Source organism: Hoplias malabaricus, unplaced genomic scaffold, assembly GCF_029633855.1.
Source record: "Hoplias malabaricus isolate fHopMal1 unplaced genomic scaffold, fHopMal1.hap1 H_5, whole genome shotgun sequence".
Lineage (NCBI taxonomy): Eukaryota > Metazoa > Chordata > Actinopteri > Characiformes > Erythrinidae > Hoplias > Hoplias malabaricus.
Genome location: NW_027101328.1, coordinates 99323 through 123438, shown reverse-complemented (window position 1 = coordinate 123438; position 24116 = coordinate 99323). Strand labels below are relative to the sequence as shown.

At 40.1% G+C, this 24116-nt stretch overlaps 2 protein-coding genes across 4 annotated transcripts in view; one reads left to right on the top strand and one right to left on the bottom strand.

Annotated features, from left to right (window-relative positions):
- Window positions 1-3797, bottom strand: part of LOC136686075 (heparan-sulfate 6-O-sulfotransferase 3-B-like) — a 60396-nt gene extending 56599 nt beyond the window's left edge. The window contains exon 1 of the mRNA XM_066659570.1: window positions 3262-3797. Coding sequence (XP_066515667.1) covers window positions 3262-3797 — 536 coding nt within the window. The remainder of the gene's footprint in view (window positions 1-3261) is intronic.
- Window positions 3798-5307: 1510 nt separating this feature from the next.
- LOC136686074 (UDP-glucose:glycoprotein glucosyltransferase 2-like) overlaps window positions 5308-24116 on the top strand; it is a 37593-nt gene continuing 18784 nt past the window's right edge. For 2 of the 3 annotated variants that reach the window (XM_066659568.1, XM_066659567.1), the window contains exons 1-23: window positions 5308-5404; window positions 6410-6540; window positions 6754-6836; window positions 7800-7930; window positions 8299-8411; window positions 8802-8979; window positions 9113-9209; window positions 9308-9380; window positions 10073-10173; window positions 12950-13049; window positions 14069-14129; window positions 14814-14905; window positions 15547-15697; window positions 16186-16305; window positions 16666-16751; window positions 17468-17603; window positions 18265-18396; window positions 19964-20128; window positions 20229-20352; window positions 20607-20705; window positions 21129-21223; window positions 21553-21762; window positions 23571-23702. In XM_066659568.1, coding sequence (XP_066515665.1) covers window positions 5381-5404; window positions 6410-6540; window positions 6754-6836; window positions 7800-7930; window positions 8299-8411; window positions 8802-8979; window positions 9113-9209; window positions 9308-9380; window positions 10073-10173; window positions 12950-13049; window positions 14069-14129; window positions 14814-14905; window positions 15547-15697; window positions 16186-16305; window positions 16666-16751; window positions 17468-17603; window positions 18265-18396; window positions 19964-20128; window positions 20229-20352; window positions 20607-20705; window positions 21129-21223; window positions 21553-21762; window positions 23571-23702 — 2634 coding nt within the window. In that variant the 5' untranslated portion in view covers window positions 5308-5380. Of the gene's footprint in view, window positions 5416-6409; window positions 6541-6753; window positions 6837-7799; window positions 7931-8298; window positions 8412-8801; window positions 8980-9112; window positions 9210-9307; window positions 9381-10072; window positions 10174-12949; window positions 13050-14068; window positions 14130-14813; window positions 14906-15546; window positions 15698-16185; window positions 16306-16665; window positions 16752-17467; window positions 17604-18264; window positions 18397-19963; window positions 20129-20228; window positions 20353-20606; window positions 20706-21128; window positions 21224-21552; window positions 21763-23570; window positions 23703-24116 lie in introns of all 3 variants that reach the window. The other variant, XM_066659569.1, reaches the window with a different exon arrangement.

Below are 24116 nucleotides of genomic sequence, written 5' to 3'. Positions count from 1 at the left end.
CTAGACATTTTGACTTGTTAAAAATCGACGTTGTACTAAACCAAATAAGGGTAAATCTGTTCAAATATTCACATAATTAAAACATAATATTTTAATCAATAAGGATTTATTCATTCATTCATTGTCTGTAAGGGCTTATCCAGTTATGGAGCCTACCAGGAATCACGGGTTGCAAGGCGGGAACACACCCTGGAGGGGGTGCCAGTCCTTCACAGGGCGACACACACATTCACTCACACCTACGGACAATTTTGAGTCACCAATCCACCTACCAACGTGGGTTTTTTGGACTGTGGGAGGAAACCGGAACACCCGGAGGAAACCCATGCAGACACAGGGAGAACCCACCAACTCCTCACAGACAGTCACCCGGAGGAAACCCACGCGGACACAGGGAGAACACACCACACTCCACGCAGACAGTCACCTGGAGCAAACCCACGCAGACAAAGGGAGAACACACCACACTCCTGACAGTCACCCGGAGGAAACCGATGCGGACACTGGGAGATTACACCACACTCCACACTGACAGTCACCCGGAGGAAACCGATGCGGACACTGGGAGATCACACCACACTCCACACTGACAGTCACCTGGAGGAAACCCACGTGGACACAGGGAGAACACACCAACTCCTGACAGACAGTCACCCGGAGGAAACCCACGCAGACACAGGGAGAACTCACCACACTCCACACTGACAGTCACCTGGAGGAAACCCACGCAGACACAGGGAGAACACACCACACTCCTCACAGACAGTCACCCGAAGGAAACACACGCAGACACAGGGAGAACACACCAACTCCTCACAGACAGTCACCCGGAGGAAACCCACGCAGACACAGGGAGAACACACCACACTCCTCACAGACAGTCACCCGGAGGAAACCCCCGCAGACACAGGGAGAACACACCACACTCCTCACAGACAGTCACCCGGAGCGGGACTCGAACCCACAACCTCCAGGTCCCTGGAGCTGTGTGACTGCGACACTACCTGCTGCCCCAATGTGCAGCATCACAATATAAAACTTACTATATAAAAATTATTATTTATTCTAGCATTGTTATGGCTGGGCATCTTATAGTTATACTACATCTCATATTTATATCTAAATGTTATAGCTTAGTATCTCATAATTGTGACTGAACATCATAAATATGTCTTATAATTACAATTTAGAATCTCATCACCTATCATTATCATCATCCGTACGTCGTCAGTATGAGATCTTATAGAGTTAGAGTCTCAGTGTTAAAAATGTGGGTTATTTATGAGAGGCTAAGTCATAATTATGAGAAACTAAAAAGGTGAGTGTGTACACATTAAGGTAGTTTGATGCGATTACCCGAGCAGGGAATTAAACCCTAGTTTCCTGTGTAGAAGGCCTTGATGTCATCCACTATACCCCTACACCACAAAAAAATGGGTTTACTGACGTATAAAACCAGATTAAAAAATAAATAAATAAATAAATAAATAAACCAGTCATGGTCCAAATATGGATTTCTGGTGTGAGGAAAAAACACAACTTGGCTATTTATATCAGCTCCTATCAGCCAGACTGTGGATTTGGGAATGACTCACCTCTCGGATTTCTCAACTTTCCTTGGCACATCTCCTGCCATTCTCCATCTCTTCAGACGCTCGGAAACAACTGCTGGGCGACTGCCACAGCCACCATTTCGTTTAATTAAGCCCACAGAGTCCAGAGCCCTTTTAATTCAGATCAATCCCCGTTAGCAAAGCAGAACAAGCGAGCTCTCTTCAGCCCGACCCATATGGCCGCTCTTTTGCACTCGACTTTAGAACTGAGCTCCATTTGCTTGATTTTCTCTCACTAATGGCACTGTGGCTTAAAGGAGCCATAACGCCACCCCGAATAACAGTAGTGTATGTATCATTACAGGTGCAGTCAGTCATATTTACCATCCCGAAATTTAAGAAAAATTGATAAAATAATGATTAATAATAAAAGCAGGTTACATTAAATGAAGAATTAAAAAGCTTTGTAATCTCCTGAATTAATTTGTTTATTGTCCATAGAGTGGGTCCCCCACATGGGGGCAGCCATGTTTAAAATAATTTAAATACAATAATCTCTTACATATCCAGGTCTGAATATGCAACTGACTGATTTTTTTTTTTCTTAGTATGAGTTTTTTGTTGTGTTGTTTGTTGTCTGACTCAGTCCAAGACAAAAAAACATGCATTGGGTTGGTTTAGTGCTTCAGCACATCTTTGTACATTTGTTGAAACTTTAAAAAGTTTACACATTACATCAAATTATTATTATATTAATACAAAAACTTGATCTCATTCTTAAGAGAAACTAAGTCATTAATTACTATGTCATTCATGTGAATTAATAAGTCATTATTATGAGATAGATAGCCTACTAGGTCATACTTATGAGATAGTAAGTCATAATTATAACACACTATAGGTCATACTTAAGATTTAGTAAGTCTTTATTATGCAACTGTAAGATATATATTTATAAATGAGACAGTAAATCATCATTATGAGATACTCTGCATGAGATAGCAGGTCATTCTCGTGAGACACTAGGTGATACACATGATATTGTAAGTCATTAACATGAGATGCTGTGTCATAAACATGAGATAGTATGTCATTGTGTGAGATACTAGCAAGTCATGATTGTGAGGTACTAGATAATACATCTAATAAGTCATACATTTGATAAACTAACTATGAGATAGTAAATCATGAGATTCTACACCAAATTTATTAGATAGTTACCATTTTACATGCAACAACATACTGAGATATTAAGTCATTTGTCATATATTTGATAAGTCCTCATTTTAATAAACTATAATGCGTATGAGATAGCAAGTCATGATCAGGAGATACTAGGTGACACATGAATTAGTAATTAGTAGAAGATACTTTGTCATAACTATGAGATAGTTAATAATGAATATGAGACACTCGTATGTTTCTTAGACACTACATCATATTTATGAAATACGTCTTGTCTATGGCCTAATAAACCATTATCATATGCTACTACGTCATACATGAGTATGCTTTCTAAAGGAACAGCTGGCATCCCAGTCAAAGTTAAACCCGTCTGGCAGACTGAACTTTTGTTGTTAACAGTGCAAGGGATGCAGCTCACGCGCTTTAAAAGATTCCCACTTTCTACAAACAAATGGAAACACTCCCTCTTTTCAGCCTCACTCAACGCGTCCACGAGCCGCACTTCACAGCTCCGTTAACTCACCGTTTGCGCGCGCTCTCCCGCTGCTGCTTCTTGTCCATGATGAGCGGCACGCAGCTGGTGAGCTCGGTCCAGTCCGCGTGCAGCCCGCAGCTCCAGCCCGTGGAGAAGCGAGAGAAAAGCCACGACTCGTCGGCGCCCGGGCGGCGGCAGCTGCAGCGCTTCAGCCCCGGGCTGCAGTCGCACGGCCGCTCGAGCCGCAGGTTCCGCACGAGGTGGCGGCCGAACGTGGTGCCGCCGGTCTTCTGTATGTGCAGGAACACGATCACGTCACCGCCGTGCATGTCGAAGTCCACGCGCCGCGACACGTCCCGTTCCGTGAAGCCGAACCGGGAGGCGGATACGGCGGGGGTGTCGGAGTCCGTGTCAGGGTCCCTATCCTGGTCCTGGTCATCAGCTGTGGAGAAGCCCCTCAGCCGTTCCCCGCCGCCCAGAGAACACGACTGACCCCCGGCCGGACACAGGTACTGATAACCGATCATAACGAACAGCAGCACGAGCACGGGCACGAGCAGCAGCTTGTTCGGTCTCTCGTTCATTCTCACAAGCGGAGAACACACGCGGAGTCCGTGCCTTGGTACGCGCCTATCATTCTCTCCATTCGCTTCAGTCAGGGGGGAGTTGGCAAAGTTTACAAACCGCAGCCGAAAGCTGGTAAAAACGCATGGTTTCCTCGCAGTAAATATGTGCAAACGTGTAAACGAACGCTGGAGTTGACGTTTCTTTCCCGGAAAACGAAAAAAACAACTACAAAAAGCAAATAAACAACTCAAGAAAATGTGAGAAAAACAACCTCACATCCCGCGTGCTCCATTCTGAGCTGAGCGCGCGCACCAGCCCCGAGCACTCACTGGCGTTTTACTTATTTATTTATTTAATTTATTTATTCATTCGTTCGTCTATATATTTATTTATTTATTTATACATTTATTCGTTTTTATTTATTTATTTTGTATCCCGGCCCTCAAACGCCGTCTCGAGCTCTGATTGGCTTAGAAGTTCACACATGCAGGAACTCCTCGTCCATTCATGAGCTGCGCTGTCACAAGCTCCGCCCTTGCCGTGCAACGATTGGCTAGTACAGATCACTGTCATGTATTTTGTCTCAAAAGGAATCACGTTGTAGAATTCTGACATGCCACCGCCATCTAGAACTCAGAAACCATCTGCAGGATCTAGAACTAAGGTTTAGAACTTAGGGTTTAAATGATCAGCCAATCCTAGCGCTGGAGGGAAGATGTCAGCCAATCAAGGCGCAAGAGGGCGGGGTTTATGTGCGGAGTCATCGATGGTGCTGAATGAATACTGTAGCGTTTACACCTATAGGAATGGGCGCTTAAATTCATAAACAACCAAGTAACTACAGTGATAAATGAACATTTATATTGACATAACGCGTTGTGGAATTTACATAGATTTATCAAAACCCATGCTTAATTAAATCGTTAAAATTTAAACAAAGTTATTCTGAAAGGATGTGAAATTTATTTATTGCTGACACAGGACGCTCCTTTTTTATTTGTTAGTTGTTCGTTCGTTCGTTTGTTTATTGGTGAAACGTTACTCCAGCATCACTGCTGTGTCTGATCCATGATAAAGTGTGTACACAACAAAATATGCACAGCAACAGAGCTGTTTGTAGATCCTAACCAGTCAGTGGTAGCTGACAAAAATGACAGGAAGAAGGTTTTAATGTTTTGACTGATCAGTGCATATCACATAAAAAATATTAAATTAAATACTTCACTTGGTTTATTTGAATTATATAGTTCTACTGCATCTCTTTAATGTCTGGAATCGACTCTTTCCACTTTAATTGTGAAAGGAGTTGACTCTTTTAATCGACTTTGATCACGTGAATTTGGAGTAGGAATCGATTCCCATTACTCTAATGGGAAAAGGAATCGACTCGTGGATTTCAGAGGATAGTTGTCCTGGAAAGTGCCTGGAAATCATATTGTTGTTTTTTTCATTAAGTTTATATAAGCAGATATCAATATAAATATCATATAAATACAGTTCATCTGGGGGTTTATGTGTTTGTTATGTGAATACTGTGCGATTTAATGTTTTCTGGGTGTTATTAGTGCTGAGAAGGAGTTAAAGAAGCAGGACCCGTTTAATGGCGGCTCGCAGGGAAACCGGGGTAAGATAACGGTAAACTGTCGGTCTGTGGGTTTTTATTGAGTAAAGAAGCCTTTATTTACGATAATGAGAAAACCACAGTCGCTTATGTTTCTGTCGATGATAGTGAACAATGTTAGCTATAATTCATATAAACACAGACGATTCAATAGACTTCAGTCTGGTTTTAATTGTAGAATTACCTTCTTACTCTGTTATAGAAGCTTTTACTACATTTACCTGTTTTGGTACACTGTATTGTTCTTTGTTATATTTTCAACGGTCGTTTTTATGTGAGGACATACACCTAACTGTGGAAATGTTTATTTGACTCGTTAACATTAGACCAGCTACGTGGCACCAGTGTTAACTTAGCACCGTTTACATAAAAACTCCTAACACCAGGACAGACTACATGATCTCCATTATATTTTATTTTCGTCGTTTTTGTTGAGAAACGTTTGCTTTTATTCATTTTCAATGGAAAAACCAGGAATATATGTACACATTTTATTAAAGTCTTCCTCCCATCATCAGACACCTACAATCTCAGCTCTGTTCGTCAGAATCAGATTTAGAAGTTATTTTCAAGAAAAAAATCCCTTTCCTGCAGATTGAAAGCCCCCCTTGCAAGTTCAGGATATTGGTTCTTTAGGTTTGTGATGTAAGAAACACAGGCTGTCTGAAACTAGGTTTTTGAGATTGCTTTTGGAACACATGCCACCGAATATATATGTATATATTTTTAACAGCACCACACAGTCTTGCTAATAATGTTAAACACTATACTTTCAGTTCAGGGGTTCTATTTTTTGTGGCCATAATTATATAAGTTATTCACCTTATCTGTTTACTTTAAAAAGACAAATGCACATTGTTTAAATAAATTGAGTGAACCAAAAAACAAAAGAATCCTAAAACAAAACTTGAGAAAACATGTTGAAAAACATGAGAACTGTTGGAGTTGTAGAAGCAGCAATTTCCGCTTATTAGTTATGGTCAACTGTTGCTTTGTGCTTGTTCTCAGTGTAAGAACATGAGCATCCACTGGCTGCTGCTGATTCTGATTCAGCTTCATTACGTTCACGCCGCACAGAAAGGAGTGACCGCCAGTCTGAAAGCTAAATGGCCCCAAACTCCGCTTCTACTGGAGACCAGGTAAACTGCAGTCACAGAAAATATCTCAAAGCCAAAGTGCCATGTCAGAGATTTGTAATAGATATAATAGATATCTGACTTTGTTGTGAATTAATTGTTTCTCAGATTGACTTTAGGAAATGGTTCTAATCTTAAAAGTCATGACTCCAGTGTTTCAGCTGCTTGTCTGTTCTCACAGAAACAAACTGATATGATTCTTTCTGTGATCTCTAGTGAATTCTTCAGTGAAAGTGGAGATGAGAAGTTTTGGCAGTTTGTCGATACGGTGAAGGAGCTGACAGTGTATAAACATGGAGGTGAGTGTAAGGAACTCATTCGTTCTGGATTTCTGTTGCAGGACAATTTATGGTGCTTTTCCACTGCGTGGGATCGACTCGGCTCACATTGAACTTATTTATTTTCCACTAGCACAGCTCCCTCAAGAAAAGCAGTCCCTAAAGGGAATTGCAGCCTTGAAAACCTCAACAACACTCGCTGTAAAGTTAGGCGCTGTTTACTAGATGTGTATTCGAGTGTGTTTTTTTTATTTTTATTTTTCTGAACTGAACAGTTCTCACTTATCAGGTTTTCTTGTTGCACTTTTGATCTTTGCTGGAGATTTCCGTCGGCCATTGGCCCAAAAACCTCAGGGGAATGTTACGAGCCTCCATTGTGAGTTGAATAAAAATAAATGCGAAAGCTGCTGTGACTTCAGGGATTTTACAAGTGGTGAGTTTATGCTGGAGCTCTACATTTTGTGGTGTTTGACAGGTCCCTCTGGCCAGTCAGCACTCTGTAGGGTTTACACATCACGGTTTAGTACCTACTCCTCTCGGTTGGAACTGTAACAAAGCAGGAGCTGAAAAAGTGCCTGGTTAGAAGGACCATGTACCAGATTTGAGCAGTGGAAAAGCAAAAGAGCCAAGCCGAGTCGGGTAGGGTCCATGCAGTGGAAAAGGCCGTTAGTTCCTTCTAGCAGTTGTGACTAGGTTGTCTTTGGAGGCTTCTCTGGTGAAAAGGAGTAATGGCACAACACAACAGCAAGCAGAGGAGCTTCTTACGTGGTGCCAATTTAAAAATTTCTGCCGACTCTGCAGACTTATGAGCTGGTACTGGGATTTACTTGTGATACTTGTGAATGTACCCTTCCAAAGAATATTTTCAATGTTGCATCATTTTAGCCAGTTTTGACCACATCAGTGGCCAGTAGTGGGGGTCAGTTCTGTGTGAGATTGAAATAACTTTGGAAATGAATCCGTTTATTTTCATTTGCCCAACAGAATCTGTCAGATCGTACTATAACCTGATCATAAAAAAGGCTGGTCAGTTCTTCACTGGTCTCCAGGTCAGTTTGCTGAAGCTTGCTCTGTCTCTCAGGGCCTACTCACCTGCTGTACATGCATTCCAACAGGTGAGGCACTCTCCATATACACACAATGTACAGTGTAATAGATTGTGTCAGGTTTTCACAGTTGATTCAAAGACTTATGTTTTAAATTACAGGTTCTAAATAGGCACCCACTTAATTTCTTTTACTGTGGAGTGTGAATGAAAGAGTGAATTGTTAAATGACTGATATTGAAATTGTAGCTTTCAAAAAGTTCAACAAAAATATTAGTACCTTGTTTGAAACTCTTTCAAAATGCTCAAAATGTTGATTATCGGTAATTTCTTACTAATATTTTTGTATTTGTGCATCCTTAAACATTTCCATTGCTGTATTTCTTTAATAGAAATAGACTGATCTATTTCTTCATTCCTCTGTATGATCCTCTGTAGATTGCCAGTGATGAGCCTCCACCCGAGGCCTGTTCTGCGTTTGTTTCTGTTCACGGTGAGCTTGCCTGCAGCACCAAGGACATGAAGAAACTCCTGAAGACAGCTGCAGGCAGGTAACACACTCTCATCCGCAAGGCATTTACACCAGGACTTGTTTCTTCTTTGTGAGCGCTTTTGTATATTGGGGTTTTAACTCCGCAGTTGCCCTGGATATTAAGCTTCTTTATTCGGAAATTATATTAGTCCATGCTTTGCTGAATCTGCTCCTTGCTCAAGTCTCAGGCAGGAGTCCCATCTCTCCAGAAGAGCCGTGATCAATAGCTTTAGCCAAGTTTTCATTAAGAGTTGATTAAAAGTAGACCATGCTTGTGCTCTGGTTACTGGATTCTTTGATGTGAGCTGGAATAGCTGATTTAAAGATGCTGACTAATCCCGCAGTGTAAATACAGTATTGTGTCGTCCAGTATTTAGCTAGGAATGTGCATTCAGTTTTATATTTACAGGCCAAAGCCATACCTTTACAAGAATGATCACAAGTACCCAGGGGCCAATGGGACAGATCTTCCTGTGGTAATCCTCTATGCTGAGATCGGCACCAAAAAGTTCAACACATTCCATAAGGTTCTTTCTGAGAAGGCTGAACTAGGGAAGCTGGTCTATGTGCTGCGTCATTTCGTGGCTGTGAGTATCTCGAGGCTTGTTTGGTCAGTAATTCCTTTATATGCTTCCTCTTTACCCCATTCAGAGTATTGATGAAGTATTACATTTTATATGTGGTTACATATAAATTAACTGGTGCTTTTTATCACCACAGGAGCCAAAGAAGCAGAGCATATTTTTGTCAGGTTATGGAGTCGAGCTCGCTATTAAAAGTACAGAATACAAAGCAGTGGATGACACCAAAGTTAAAGGTGTGTATTGTGGCAGAAAATTGATAGATACATGCTTTGGGTTGTTCTTAATCATGAGTCGATGATTAGAGATCTTTTTATTTGCTTCTCTTCTTTAGATTCCAAGTCATCCACATCCTATGAGGAAGATGACACTGATGAGGTCCAGGGCTTCTTGTTTGGAAAATTAAAGTAAGCACATTCACGATATGTTCATTAAATGTCTGTTGTTTCATAGGAAATAGTTCACAAAGCTTGTCCAGCCTCACAGCTTTATTGACAGTGACAATAGTGAACATAAACAGAAATAAAAGCAAACAAAAACTAATCAAACAAACAAAAATTTTATTAACAAACATCAAATAAACAAACATTGCTCACTACCGCCCTCTAAAGAAGCCATTAATAAATATCAAATAAATAATCATCGCTCGTTGCCATCCTCTAAAGATGTTATCAACAAAAATCATATAAACAAACATTAATCACCACTGCCCTCTACTGGTGTTCCTAATAAACATCAATTGAACAGACATCGCGGCTCTCTAAAGGAGTAATTGACAAAAATTCAAATAAACAAACATCGCTCACTGCTGCCATCTTAGAGAACGTATAACTTGTTTCTTTTATTTAAGTTCATTTTACTCGACCCAGCTGCTTGTCTTGACATAAACATCATAAAAGATACATATCATCACTGTCTAATTAAAAACATGTATCTCCCAAAATAGTAACTTTACAGGTGAAGGAAAAAACCTTCTTGATTTTCAGTGGAAGGCAGTGTAAAATAAATTTTATTCCAGATAATTTTGATGCATTTCTACTGGTCTTTTCCTCATGAATTTTCATGCAGTGTCATAACACCCATTATCTGCCTTGTTCAGGGAGTCTCATCCAGAACTGAGGGAGCAGTTAGTGGAGCTGAGGAGGCATCTACTGGAGAGCACCAACGACATGGCCCCTCTGAAAGTGTGGGAGCTGCAAGGTAGCTTTTATTAATGGCTCTGTGTTAGACTCAGAATCCCAGGCTCTTTGTGGGTGTGAGGAGCTTCTGCAGAAAGGTGTCTGGATGATGAATGGAGAGGGGGTGGAAATGTGGTGTTTTCCGCCCATCTCTGGTACAGCGATCTGTTCTGCTTCCATGCTCTGACTGCTGAACAGATGCTAATGGCCAGAGCCAAGTTTACTGGCTTTTACCTGCTCTTTGAGGGTGGGAGACTGTTCTGTAAGTCGACTAGGGGCGCATAAAGTTTTCTGCCAATATTTTGATAGTTTGTGAACACCTGTTCCTCCACATTTGGTACATCTACTGAGGTTTTAGACGAGATGTAGAAACATTTATGTTAAGATTTGGAGGCAGCCAAGAGAACAATAGTGAAGTCAACTATTTATGTTGAATGATGAGTTTTGGTTTATTTCCAGCTCATCCCAAAGGTATTGGATAGAGCTCCACCACCCCAGAGAGCACAGTCCCATGGCACGGTGCCTTAAAGCTCATGTTCAATTGGTCCCAGAGCATCCCATGCCACTTGCAAAGCTTTTATATGGTGATTATACAAACTATGTGTGCACAATTAAGTGCCTTCCAATTTCAAGTGTCCACAAATATAGGCCTGTTTCATTTTCAGGTGAAATAAGCACAGTTTAGATCTGTCCCAAAACCTAGTGAGCTGCCTAGGCACTGACTGCATAGACAGCTGTTTAAAGGCTAAGCACCATTTAATGGACCTCCATGAATATTTCACATTATTTTAGTTACTGACATATATAAGTATGAATTAAAATGAAAATAGCAGCTTAATTTGCTTTAAAGCTGACAATTTTATTAAATTGATGGAAAAGCCCGAGCTCGCTACGGAAATTCTTGAACGCAACCGTGACGTCACTGGTGGACAACAGCTGAACAACGCCGCGGTAAAACACCGTTATGACTGACTGTTATGACAGTATCTAGCTAAATAACCAACATTATTCATGACAATAGCCTAGAAATAAGCTAAACTCAAATTTACCGTTATTCTTGTAAATGTGATCGAAGTCGAACTTGAATTCATCCGACACTATAAACCTCCGTAATGCAGCTACGTAGCCGAGTATAATCCGAGACACCGAGTTTAGGGAGTCAAGCTAACGTTAACTAACACCAACTAAAACAGGCGAAGTGAGTGTCCTTACCCTGTTTACCTCCATGTTACAGAGGCTCTTAAACACCTTTCGTTGGTGTCCTTACATGTCCATAGTGTTGGAAAAGCGCCAGTGAAATGAGCTACAGATAACGGAGTGAGCGGATGGTCCTTTCCAAAGTGCCCGTTTAAAGTGGACAAATTTAGTCCATTTTCTGGATATTTTGGGATCTTTGGGCCATTTGTTCACAGATGTCCCACTGTACATTGTAATTGCAGCCAAAAACAACACACCTTTTCATCATTTTGCATTAAATTAAGTGCAGCTTCTAGAGTTGTTGTCCACCGTCTACGTCACAGGCAAGACGCCTATTAGAGTTTCCGAACACCGTTGGGGGAGGGGGGCGGACCAACGGTCTTTTAAACCTTATTCCTTGAATTAATAAGAAATAACATGTTTTCTGACTATCAATAAACACAAGTTAGGAACTCAAATTCCACTGTATTTATTTGTTTGACACTTTCATAGAGCTGGTGCTTAGCCTTTAAGTTGGCATCGTTCTAACGGCCGTCTGTCCTCATGAGGAAGATTACTGAGACCCTTTAGTTAGAGAGCGACTGGGTCACTGCTTGTTCCCGCCCACCGCACTCAACCGGTGTTTTACCTCAGCGTTTCTGAGTGGTGGATTCTAATCTTCACATTTCTATTGCGGTTTTAAATATTTTTTATATTTAAAGAGCGATACAGACGTTGTGTCATGGGATTGCCTTCACTGCTGAGGAAGTGCTGGATGCTGCCTGAAAATTCAGCCAGATTATTTTCTAGTAGAGAGCATAATGAAGTTTTTATGAATTGGGACAGTCTACGTGTTGGGAGCGTGCACACTATGATGTAAAATGCTCTCTAGTTAGACAGCTCAGTAGGTTTTGGGACAGGCCCATTGTCTACGGAGAATATTTTAATGCCCATATAACATTAGCTGAATTTAGCATTCATTCATCCATTTATCCATTCGCCTGTTCAGTGTTACGGTGGGTCCGTGACCTACCCGGGGGTGGGGGATTGAACCCAGAACCTCGGTGCACTGCAGCTGTGTGGCGGTGACTCTACTTGTTGCCTCATGTAGCTGGAATAAAATAACATAAACCAGGGTGCATTTTCCGTTTTATATGTTGTATCAAATATATTAGAAACATACAATGTGTGTTAACTTCTTTCTGCACTTAGACAATCAACAAAACATGCCATTAAATCAGAACTTTTGTATAAGTCTATAAAGTCTATTAGGAACCCAGGCCCATTATTCATAACACATTATCACCACATTGAGTGCTGAAAGGATCTATTATTCCACTCTGACTTTTACATCAAAACCAGTCATAAAGTCTCATTACGTCCTCCTCTTCCTCTCCAACGTACCAATTATTTCCTCATTCCCTCCCCCTGAAAGGCGCAGAGTGAATATTTGAAAGCTGTATATTCATGTACCTTCCATTATGCCATTATGAAATGAAATAAGTGGCTGGTAACCTGATTGCTTTATTTGGAGCGCTCGTCTTCATAATGAATTGCTTTGATAAGCCTTAACAGTCTGGAGTTTCTGAAGTGTGTTCTGGAATGTTCTCTGCATTAAACAGACCTGAGCTTCCAGGCGGCCGCTCGGATCATGTCGGTGCCAAAATTTGATTCCCTCAAACTGATGCGGGACCTCAGCCAGAACTTCCCCAGCAGAGCCAGGTAAATACATTTCTTTCAGCCTTTCAGAGGGTGAATGTTGTTGCAGCACAGCGGTGAGGAGATACAGAAATTAGACCTGTTTACATCCATAAATACAGTTAAATGAAATCCCCTTTATAAGGGATGCACCAGTATGGGAATTGTGGGCCAATGATGATCCAGTGAAACATATCGTTGGCTCCTCTGGTAAAGAAAGGGAACTAGATTGGGAAAAGAAGTTCTTGACGTCCATATTTGTGGCTCTTCGAATTTGGTAAATGGAAGTATTGCGGAGACTAGGATATAAAAAAAAGGTATTTAGTTTAAAAATCACAGGAGAAAAGGGACAATGTATTTCACATGCCATTTTATGATCATTCGTGATTAATATAACCATTAATTAATGAGGAATATGTGAGGTTTCAGGTCTGGATAGGCCATTCTTGGTCTTCCTGCTATCATCACTGCTGTCTGCTGTGCATGCTTAGTGTTGAAGCTATTTTTTGATGTTCTTGGCTCTGTGTACCATTTTGTAATCACATTGGGTTCATGAAAAGTGCTGTACAAATGTATTATTATTAATAATAATTTGTAATATTTCCACGTTTGTGTTTTAAGCTTGAAAAAGGATGAAAGGACGTAATGTTTAACGCAAATTACAAACTGTTTGGTACATTTTATGCTGAATAACTCCATAAAATGCTCTTTGAAATAGAGAAATACATTCACTTATTGGAACACATCTTAATGAGCACATCTTTCTTTGCACTCAGATAACATTTCAGGAAGCTTGCTTATGAAGTAAATTTGGCTTGTTTTTAATGTGGGATATTGAGCTAGCGGAACTCCAGACAGTTTTATGTGTGTGTGAGAGAAAAATGCTGAGTCAGTGCTGGCTTTTGGGAGTTTACACTGAGTCAGCTCAGCAGATATAACATCTTAAAGATGCGCAGGTTTGGGAGATTAAAATGTCTTTTTACGACTGGTCCGGGCCTATGGAAGTAGATGATAGTGACTGTGCATGTTTTATTGTCACACAGATCACTGACTAGAGTGGCTGTAAACCCAGAAATGAGGAAGGAAATCGAGGAGAACCAAAAGGTGTGTTTTTTCTTCTTCTTCTTTTTTTGATACACAGCTGCGTATGAGACAGATCCTAAAGTTCATGAGCTGTGTGGCTGTTCAGCTTTAGATAGAAACTGATATGACATAATTTACAGCAGGGTGAGAAAGCCAGACGCCATGCTTTTCTTTTGGCCGTGAAGTCATTTTAAAGAGATTTCTCTGGGGATATTCGATATTAGATTCATTTTTTTAAAATAGATTCATTCATTATTGTGTAGTAATGTTGGAAAGCCAAAGGAAAATGGTGAAAGTCAGATGTTTGCAAAATATATTGAAAGATTTAGAAGAACTGGGATGCCTAACAAATACGATGCAATATTTATATTGATGCAATAAAACAATATGAAAAGTGCTTGCACTGGACCTTCGCTGCTTATCGATTTTGTGGTCTATTTTGATTACTTGCATCATGGACAGAAAGAAAGCTGTAGGTGTCGAACAACCCACTGTACATTTGTTTTAAAATATCATAGCAACTCTCTCAAAAAGAGTGACAGTTCTAATAAACTAATAAACACGTGAAGGCCATGTTGCCTGGCTGTTAAAATAATGAAGAGTGGTTTCATTGAATTATTTTGCACATCGGAGGTTGGGAGTTTTCCCACATAAATGTTAAACTACGGAAACAAAGGTCGATGACAGCTCTTTCTTGTTTTGTAGAGACTAAGTGAGACAATGGGAATTCACCCTGGAGATGCTGGTCTTTTCATTAATGGGATCCACATTGATCTGGACCTTCATAACCCTTTCAGGTGAAAGCTCTTTTAGTCAGTTGCCATTCTTCAGCACCCACAAGTGCTTTATGCGGTTGGCGTTGTGAGAACCAGGGCTGTTCACACACTGAGAAGAAGAGTTTTATGTGGCTCACTGTGAGAAATATTCAGTGCTAAATAAAAGAATTGTAGAAATGTCTTTGAAAAAAACTATGTGCATGTAGTAAAATGGAGCAATATTATAATATTTTATAAATACAGCGATGAATTGTTAAAAAAGGGAGTGGATTCAAAGGCTACAGCCCTAGCTGTAAATAATCGAATGCACACAAACCAGAAGGAGCCAGGGTGTGCCAGAGGTTCATTGCATTTTGCCAATTAGGAAAGAGCTGACCTCACCTTCTTTGGTTCTGATTCATATGCACCAAATTGTTTACTCCATATTTATAACAAACACCCACTTGGTATAATGTTAGCCTAAAATTATGGTATTGTTTACAAGAGGAACAGTTCAAAGATGTGTAAACAGCATTACAAATATATGCTGCTACAACATATTAATGCAAAAAAAAATTCTTCTTTGATTTTGTGATTTTTATATTAAAATATTTACACCCTCAATAATAATTGTACTTTTCCTCACTAAGATAAAGTACTTTTCTCTCTCTTTCTTCGAAAAGCATCCTGGACAGTATCCGAGGAGAGGCCAAGCTCCTGGAGGGGCTTCACAACCTGGGCATAAAGGGAAACAGCATGAGCAAGTTCCTGCGTTTACCTCTGACCACTGTGGAGGACAGTTACGCTCTGGACATCAGGCACTCGGCTATAATGGTGAGAGTGATCATTTTAGTGGTAACACTTGCAGGAAATTTATATTTGTATTTACAGTAATTTACAGATTTTTTTAAATTATTATATTTAAAATGAAAATAAGTGATTATTTTACATATCTGATTTGTTTCGGAATGATCATACTGTGGAAAATTAAATGAAAAGGAACCTGCAGAGATTGTGATTTCATGTAAATTTGCCAGGGGGGTGTATATGTAAAGTAATGAACTAAAAATATATTTGCATGTTTTGCGTCCCATTACTATGTGCACATTCAAATTTCACAGTGAGAGATTAATGCCTATTTCTTAGGCATGCAAATGTCCTGCATAATTTTGTGATACTGAATTTGTACATGTTGTTACACATCCGGATGGTCCTTTAATAGTCCCTGTATTTGAAACGGATAGCAATTGGGAAAAAAAAGTATTTATTAGTAAATACTACATAAATACTAAGGCTTAACATGTTTTAATTTTCTGTTCCAGTGGATCAACGATATTGAGAGGGACTCGACCTATCGGACCTGGCCCTCAAGTCTGCAGGAGCTCCTCAGAGCCACGTTTCCTGGAGTCATTCGTCAAATTCGAAGAAACTTCTTTAATTTGGTTAGCATTTTATTTCAACGTTATTTATAATTTTGCGTTATTTACTTTTTTCCCTATCTATCTCCCACACTCTCTGGATTGGTAGAACGGTTCATCTCCCATCACTCCGTGTAATCATTGGCCATATGGGAAACAGAACGTGCTCTTACTGTTCTGCTCCAGTCATGTTGCCTGAGCTTGCTTTTTCTCTCCCAGCTGCGTAGCATGGTGTGATTGGGTGAGACGTAACTAGTGGGTTGAATTGGAAAGGACTAGAAAGCGTAAATCAGGCTCAAGATTATGTCTTTCTTCTGTTGTATGTTTTCCTTTTCTGTCTATCTGCTGTGGATGTTTAAATGTTATCACATAAATGTTTTCCAGGTTCTGTTTCTGGACCCAGCTCAGGAGGACAGCATTGAGCTGGTCAAACTGGCCGAGCTCTTTTACAAGCATAAGATTCCCCTCAGGTGAGAACCCATGTAAATAATAATCACTTTAAAGGACCCTGGGTAGTTGAGCTGTAATAGGAACTACCTATTACCACACACCCCAGGATTCCAGGTGAGTGCTGTAAAAGTGAATTACTCTCTGCAAATCTAGGGGGAGCCCAGGAGCAAAATTACCTACCTTTAATAATATTATGACACACTTTGTATCTGATACATTATCCAATGCTCAGGTCCAATTAAATTAAATGAACAGATAATGGGAAATGTCTTACATAAATGTAATTTAAAGTGTGTACGTGGACATTGAGCCTATAAGAGACGTAGGGAATTCAAACAATAATACATTAAGACTAAAAGACAAGTAAATATAGTAATAAAAATAGTGTATTGCTGTGCATCTACTAATAAATGGCTAAAATGAAATCACAGGACAACAAGAAAATCTTCAGCCTTATCTAATGGGGCTTTAATTTGCATAAAGTAAACAAAGCTAATGATGAGCTAATGATCAGGAAAACTCTTAAAGCACTGGAGATGGGGGAAACTCTGATTTAAAGCATATGTGAAAGTGATTTGAAACAATGCAGGTCTGTTATCGCTAATCACTCTGATTGTGGGAATGTGCCACTAATCACTTAATTGCTGCTGTAACTGTTTAATGGGATTTTATTTGTTGTCAGAGCAAAACATTTTAAAGTAAATGCGCTTGTTTTTTCTTTCTTTCTTTCTTTTAGGATTGGATTTGTCTTTGTTGTGAATGTGGATGACAAAGTAGATGGGTTTGAAGATGCTGGAGTTGCTTTCTTCAGAGTTTTGAACTACATCGCAGAAGAATATGATATAACTCAGGCTTTCTTATCCATGGTTTCTGTAAGTGGACATAGGATTCATTTTGATTTTGGCAGAAATGTAGTTTGTGGTTTTGTTTCTTTGGTTTCAGTGTTTTATTTAAAACGCTCTCATTTAAACGGCTAATAAGTAAATTATATTTTTATTTTTAGTGTAAGAAACAGGGAAGAAGGCATATATTTAACAGAAAAGTCTCAACTACTAAATCTTTTTCTACAACATTAATTATGTCCAATCTTTGCCTTTTTAAAACTCCTTCCATTGATTTTTTGGAAACTTGATTTCCTATCAAAGAAATCTGAAGCCGCTTCTCCAGTGTTCAGTCTGAGAAGTTGGTTGCAGCTTCTGTCTTTCACCTTCCACTTAATAAACACACATACATCTTTGTGACAAGACAGTGCTCTTGGGTGTTTAATACTTTGCTCTGAGACTACCATCAGCTGCTTTGCTTTTTCGTCTCTCACAAACCAAACTCTGGATGCTACCATTATTGGTCGATAACCTTCTCTGTAAACATGTAATTGGTCAGTCTGCACGTCAGTAGTCCTTGTTTACGTCAGGCAAAGCTCATGTACCTACCCTCATCTCGAGCAGCTATGCCGAAACGTAAATGTAAGTTCTCGAAGTTCTAGAAGCAATGGACAATGATAATGACATCCAAATGTCTTTTATGCTTCTGCAGATCTATAACAAAGTCAATGTTGGAGATTCCTTATCAGTCGACAAAGTGACCTCCTACCTGAAGAAGAAATTTCCAAAAGCGAACGTTGCGAGAATTCTCGGGCCAGACTCAGAATATGATGACAATCGAAAGGTATTCAATTTAATTTATTTTGAATAAAGAATGATGATTCTGGGTGTTACATAGAGATAAGAAAATGTGCTGGCTTTCTTTTACTCCAGTCCAAGACATGAAGTTCTATATATTTAGTACTGGTAGCTTGTATATCATATGGGTTAAGAGTTATTTAATCATATTTTGTGAGATTAACTTCTGGAAGCACAGTGTGATCAGCAGCCTTTGACAGTAAAGTGTAAACTGATTGTAATGCAGCACACACTCATGTTGTCTGAGGAGGGGTGGAGTCCATGAATACATTTCTGAAGGGAATAACACATACGGAGGTAAAATATTCTGTGTAAATTATGGAATGCAATGCAGTGTTTCCAGCATATTGACAATGTTTTCTTAAGTCCGAGGGTAAAGAGTGCAGCCCTATTAATAGAAAAATTACTTATCATTTGTGGTATTACATGCAAACATAAAGTACATTCAGGTGTCTAGCTTAGTGTATTTCTCTCTAATTATTATTATTGAATAACAGGTATATGTCAAGGGCTGAAAGATTAGCGGAAAGTAATGATTTGCATATATGTTGGAACAATTTTGTTATTGTAATTCAACTTGCAGTTATTTTCTCAAAGTTAGGAACAAGGCATGTTTTTATAAACATGAAGATCATCAACTTTTTTGGCCTCAACTGTCTCCATTTTTCATTTTTGAAAGCTTTGCTCTAGGTAATGTAGGCTAGAATTGAATTTGAAAATTGCACTCAGATTGCGATTTTGATAGTAAAACTTATTTTATCCCATGTGTGTGCAGAAAAGCACTGAAAGATGTGTCAAAACATGTGGGTGGTACTGTTTGCTATAAAGGAGGTCCTCGGGTTACGTCAGTCCCGAGTTACGATGTTTCGTGGTTACGACACATCTCCCATTTACTGTATAAAACCTTGTTTCGACTTAAGTGGTTTTGCGTCGTAACGTGAACTTCGTGTTTGGTGTGCGCGGTTACGCGGCTCGGGACCGAGGAGGATAGGTGTAAGGATGGGATAAGTGCTTACAGTATGTTATTTACGTACAGTATGTACGTATGTTCTGACTTGCACCGAAAATCGGTTTACGACGTGACGTAGGAACGGATCAACGTCGTAAGTTGAGGACCCCCTGTATACAGACACTTCTTTGGTACATAATTCAACTAACAGCTTAGCTTAAAATGTGCTGTCTTATATATTCTCAGGTAACTTTGTCATCATTTAATCAGTGAATGTGACTTGGTCTTATTGGTCCAGTCGACAGTGCACAATCACTTTATCAACACTTCATTTTGTTCTTACAGTTTACCAGCTTAAAATGTACTGATATGTACCTATTCTGGTCAGTGTACTTCTCTGAGGATGTAACTTACTCATTGATTATGCATACCTCTGTACATCTCAAGTCATCCATTCATCCACCCAAACAACTGCTTTTGGACTTACAAAGCCATTGTCCCAGTTAATAATGTTTTATGTGTGTGTTATTTTCACAAGCCTGGGGTCATTAAGTAAAGAATGCTCTGGTTTAATTGTATTGCTAATCTGTTGTGATGTTTTCAGACTGGAGGAGTGTTCTACAGGAAGAGTGGCCTGGATCCGCTCCCCTTGGCTCTGTTTAATGGGGTCCCTCTCAGCAAAGAGGAGATGGATCCGGACGAGCTGGAGACCATCCTCCTCCAGCGCATCATGGATGCAACCAACTTCTTCCAGAGAGCTGTCTTCATGGTAGACTTGGGTTTTTCATGTCCTTCATTTGCATCTTTTTCATGCTGAAGACTGAAAAACATTTGTAATGTTACTGGTGAATCTGCGCCTCAAATCACAGGGTCAGATTTCTGAAGGTGTGGATGTGGTGGATTTTTTAATGGAGCAGGCTAACGTAGTGCCACGTATCAATCCCATGATTCTGAGTCCTGAGCGGAGATATCTGGACTTCACTGCGTCCCCAGGTAAAAATCCAAGTCAGAGAATACGATATTACACAAACTTTACCCTTAATGTCTTGTCTGTGGTCATGGCTATGGTTGTTGTTATTAATTTGGTACTCAGTTAATGTGCAACCCCCCAACGTTTCTCAGTGTGTGTGACAGAGTGAGTCTTTTTATAAAGCTGGATTTTAAGGCTTAAGGTGAACTCGCAGCGCTCACGTCAGTGTCTCCGCGCTACTGCTTGACTGCCTCTTGTTTTTGTGTTAAACTGACAGTTGCTGATGACTGGGATGACTCAACAATGTTTTCGTTCCTGGACTCCAAGGACAAGACTGCAGTTGTTTCCAAGAGAATGAAGTATTTAACCAAGCACGGTGAGCATCTGAGAAAAAACCTTTGCTTTTCAAAGAGCGCGAAGCATTTTTTTTTTGTGTTGTGCTTCGAAGAGAAATTCCCTGATGAAATCATGAAGCTGATTTGTTGTTTGCTTCTGATTTTCCTTCATGAATAAAACACCTACAAATTGATTTGTTTGTTTTGTTACTCCTGCTTGTTGTTCCGTTTGCGAAGCCACTGTCACAGTTTGCGGATCGTTCAATATTTACCCGCGATGTTTGCCGGCATATTTATTTTTCCTCTTTGCAGATTTTGTGACATTGATGCATGCTTTGAGCTCTGTTTTTTTTTTTAAAGATCTTGCAGAGACTACTCATTTTATTTATGGCTGCAGAAATACACTGCATGGCCTTTTCCGGTGAGCACCGCAGCACTTTGAATAAGTAATTGTTTTCCTGCAGAAGAGGAGACGGTGCTCGGAGTGACCATTTGGATTATTGCGGATATTGAGCAGGCCCCCGGGAGGCAGATGTTGCTGAATGCCTTGAAACATATGGTGAGCTGCTGCTGTTTTTATTTCCAATTAGTTGTAGCCACAAGAAACATATAATCTTCAGAGAGCACGAGGCGTAGGCTCCTCAGTAATTAATTTGAGAACAATTTATCACCGGAACCCCTCCCTGGGTACACTTTTGTGGCACTGGTAATGAACAAGCAAGAACGTTCTGCCGAGTCATGCCTTCGAAAGGACGTTTGTTTGTTTGTTTATTTATTTTATGGTACGTTGCGGATTCCTCTTAAAATAATTATGCTTTATCGTGTGAAAAATGTCTGCAGGCTCTTGCTGTTTCTGCAAATCTGTAACCCTTAGTTTTTGTGCCGCAGAAGTCCGGTGGTTCCAGTAGCCGTGTTGGTGTGATTAATCACCCCAGCGGAAAGCCCACAGAGGAAAACAGCAGCCTATACAGAGCCATCTGGGCCTCCTTACTCACCCAGACCTCCAAAAACACACTGGAATTCACCCTCAAACTCCTTGAAGAGGAGAGCATTCATCTCCTCTCACAGGGTACCAAGATTAAAGATCTGATCTTGCAGGTTAGTGGTGCATAAAACACTGACGCTGGCCATATACCAGCACTAAGTGCTACGCTTTGCCTGGCCGTGTTGTATTTCTCATCCCTGCTTATGCCTTTGAATCACATACTTCTCCAAAGACCATGGTTTATTCTTTTCATCTTGAGTACATTTCAGTGTTATAGACTCTGGCGTCTTTTGCATGTTCACTATATTGATTTTGTTCCTGCCTTCCCTCCGGTACCTTTAAGTGGCCATGCAGCACTCAACACATATTCACTCGGTGTGAACACTTTGACCCAAACGCGATAAGGTATGGAGCCAGTAAGTGTTCTCTATGAGCATCTGTCTGTTTGACATCATCTTAAAGAGCACATTTGCTGTGAAAGGTTTTAAATGTTTTTGATGCCTTAAATCAACTCTTTTAAAGGCTAATTACCACTTAATGGACCTCCATGAATATTTAACATTATTTTAGTTACTGACATATATAAGTATGAATTAAAATGAAAATAGCAGCTTAATTTGCTTTAAAACTGACAATTTTATTAAATTGATGGAAAAACCAGAGCTCGCTACGGAAATTCTTGAACGCAACAGTGACGTCACTGGTGGACAACAGCTGAACAACGCCGCGGTAAAACACTGTTATGACAGTATCTAGCTAGCTAAATAACCAACATTATTCATGACAATAGCCTAGCAATAAGCTAAACTCAAATGTAGAGGTACCGTTATTCTTGTAAATGTGATCGAAGTCGAACTCGAATTCATCCGACACTATAAACCTCCGTAATGCAGCTACGTAGCCGAGTATAATCTGAGCCACCGAGTTTAGCAAGTCAAGCTAACGTTAACTAACACCAACTAAAACAGGCGAAGTGAGTGTCCTTACCCTGTTTACCTCCATGTTACAGAGGCTCTTGATCACCTTTCGTTGGTGTCCTTACATGTCCATATTGTTGGAAAAGCGCCAGTGAAATGAGCTACAGATAACGGAGTGAGCGGATGGTCCTTTCCAAAGTGCCCATTTAAAGTTGACAAATTAAGTCCATTTTCTGGATATTTTGGGATCTTTGGGCCATTTGTGCACAGATGTCCCACTGTACATTGAATGATTGCAGCCAAAAACAACACACCTTTTCATCATTTTGCATTAAATTAAGTGCAGCTTCTAGAGTTGTTGTCCACCATCTACGTCACAGGCAAGACGCCTATTAGAGTTTCCGAACACCGTTTGTGGGGAGAACCAACGGTCTTTTAAACCTTATTCCTTGAATTAGTAAGAAATAACATGTTTTCTGACTATCAATAAACACAAGTTAGGAACTCAAATTCCACTGTATTTATTTGTTTGACACTTTCATAGAGCTGGTGCTTAGACTATAAGGAAACACTTATACAGCACAGTGGAGAATCACATTTATTTTGAAGCCTTAAATATAAGGTAAAAAAATACTAGCTAGTGTTCCTTTAAAAATAACAGTCGATACAGTCTTCAGCAGATTTACCTGTGATTAAGCAGTTATGAACCACATAACCATAATAAATGGACCTTACACGCATTCAACCCTTCTGCCACTGGTGAAAACCGTTCTGGGGTCTTAATGAAATGTTGTGGCTTTGATCAAAACACCACAAGGATAAAAAAAAAAAACGATATGATAATGAGCTGTTCGCAGTTCACCCTGACCCAAGCACACAGCAATGAGGAGCGAGGTTTTTAGCCATTTTTGCTCAGTTCTCGAGCTGTGTGATTGCGATAAGGTTTAATTTTTAAAATTGGGTTGATTTTCCCCTTTAACTGTGTACGTTTCGCTATGCTCCAGGGAATGGACCAGGATGCTTTTGAGAAGAAGTTCAACACGCTGGAGGTGGGCTTTCTGCGCAGCCAGCAGAGCTTCTGTCAGGACGTGCTGAAGCTGAAAACTGGACAGAGAGCTGTGGTCAGCAACGGCCGGGTGAGACACTGCTTCTGGATTGACGTGTTCACTCTGTGTTCTGGACCTCAGGGCACCTTCGGTCCAACAGCTTAGGTCCACTTTTCCCATTTAAAAAGCTCACTCACTTAATCCAAAAAGACTCAGTAACTCTCACTCAGTGCGGTAACTCACACAGTCACATTTGATCACTCACTCAATTACTCACTCACATGTATACAATCACTCACTCATTCACTCAGCGGTGATCTCACTCACCCGCTGATGCAATTATGGTCTTTTTTGCAGTTACGCACTCACTCATTCTCACCTACCCAATCGTGCAATCACTCAGTCAGTCATTCTCTTACTCATTCACTCACACTCCAATCATTCATTCATACATTCATTCATTCATCCGTTATCTGTAAGCGCTTGTCCAGTTCAGGGTCGAGG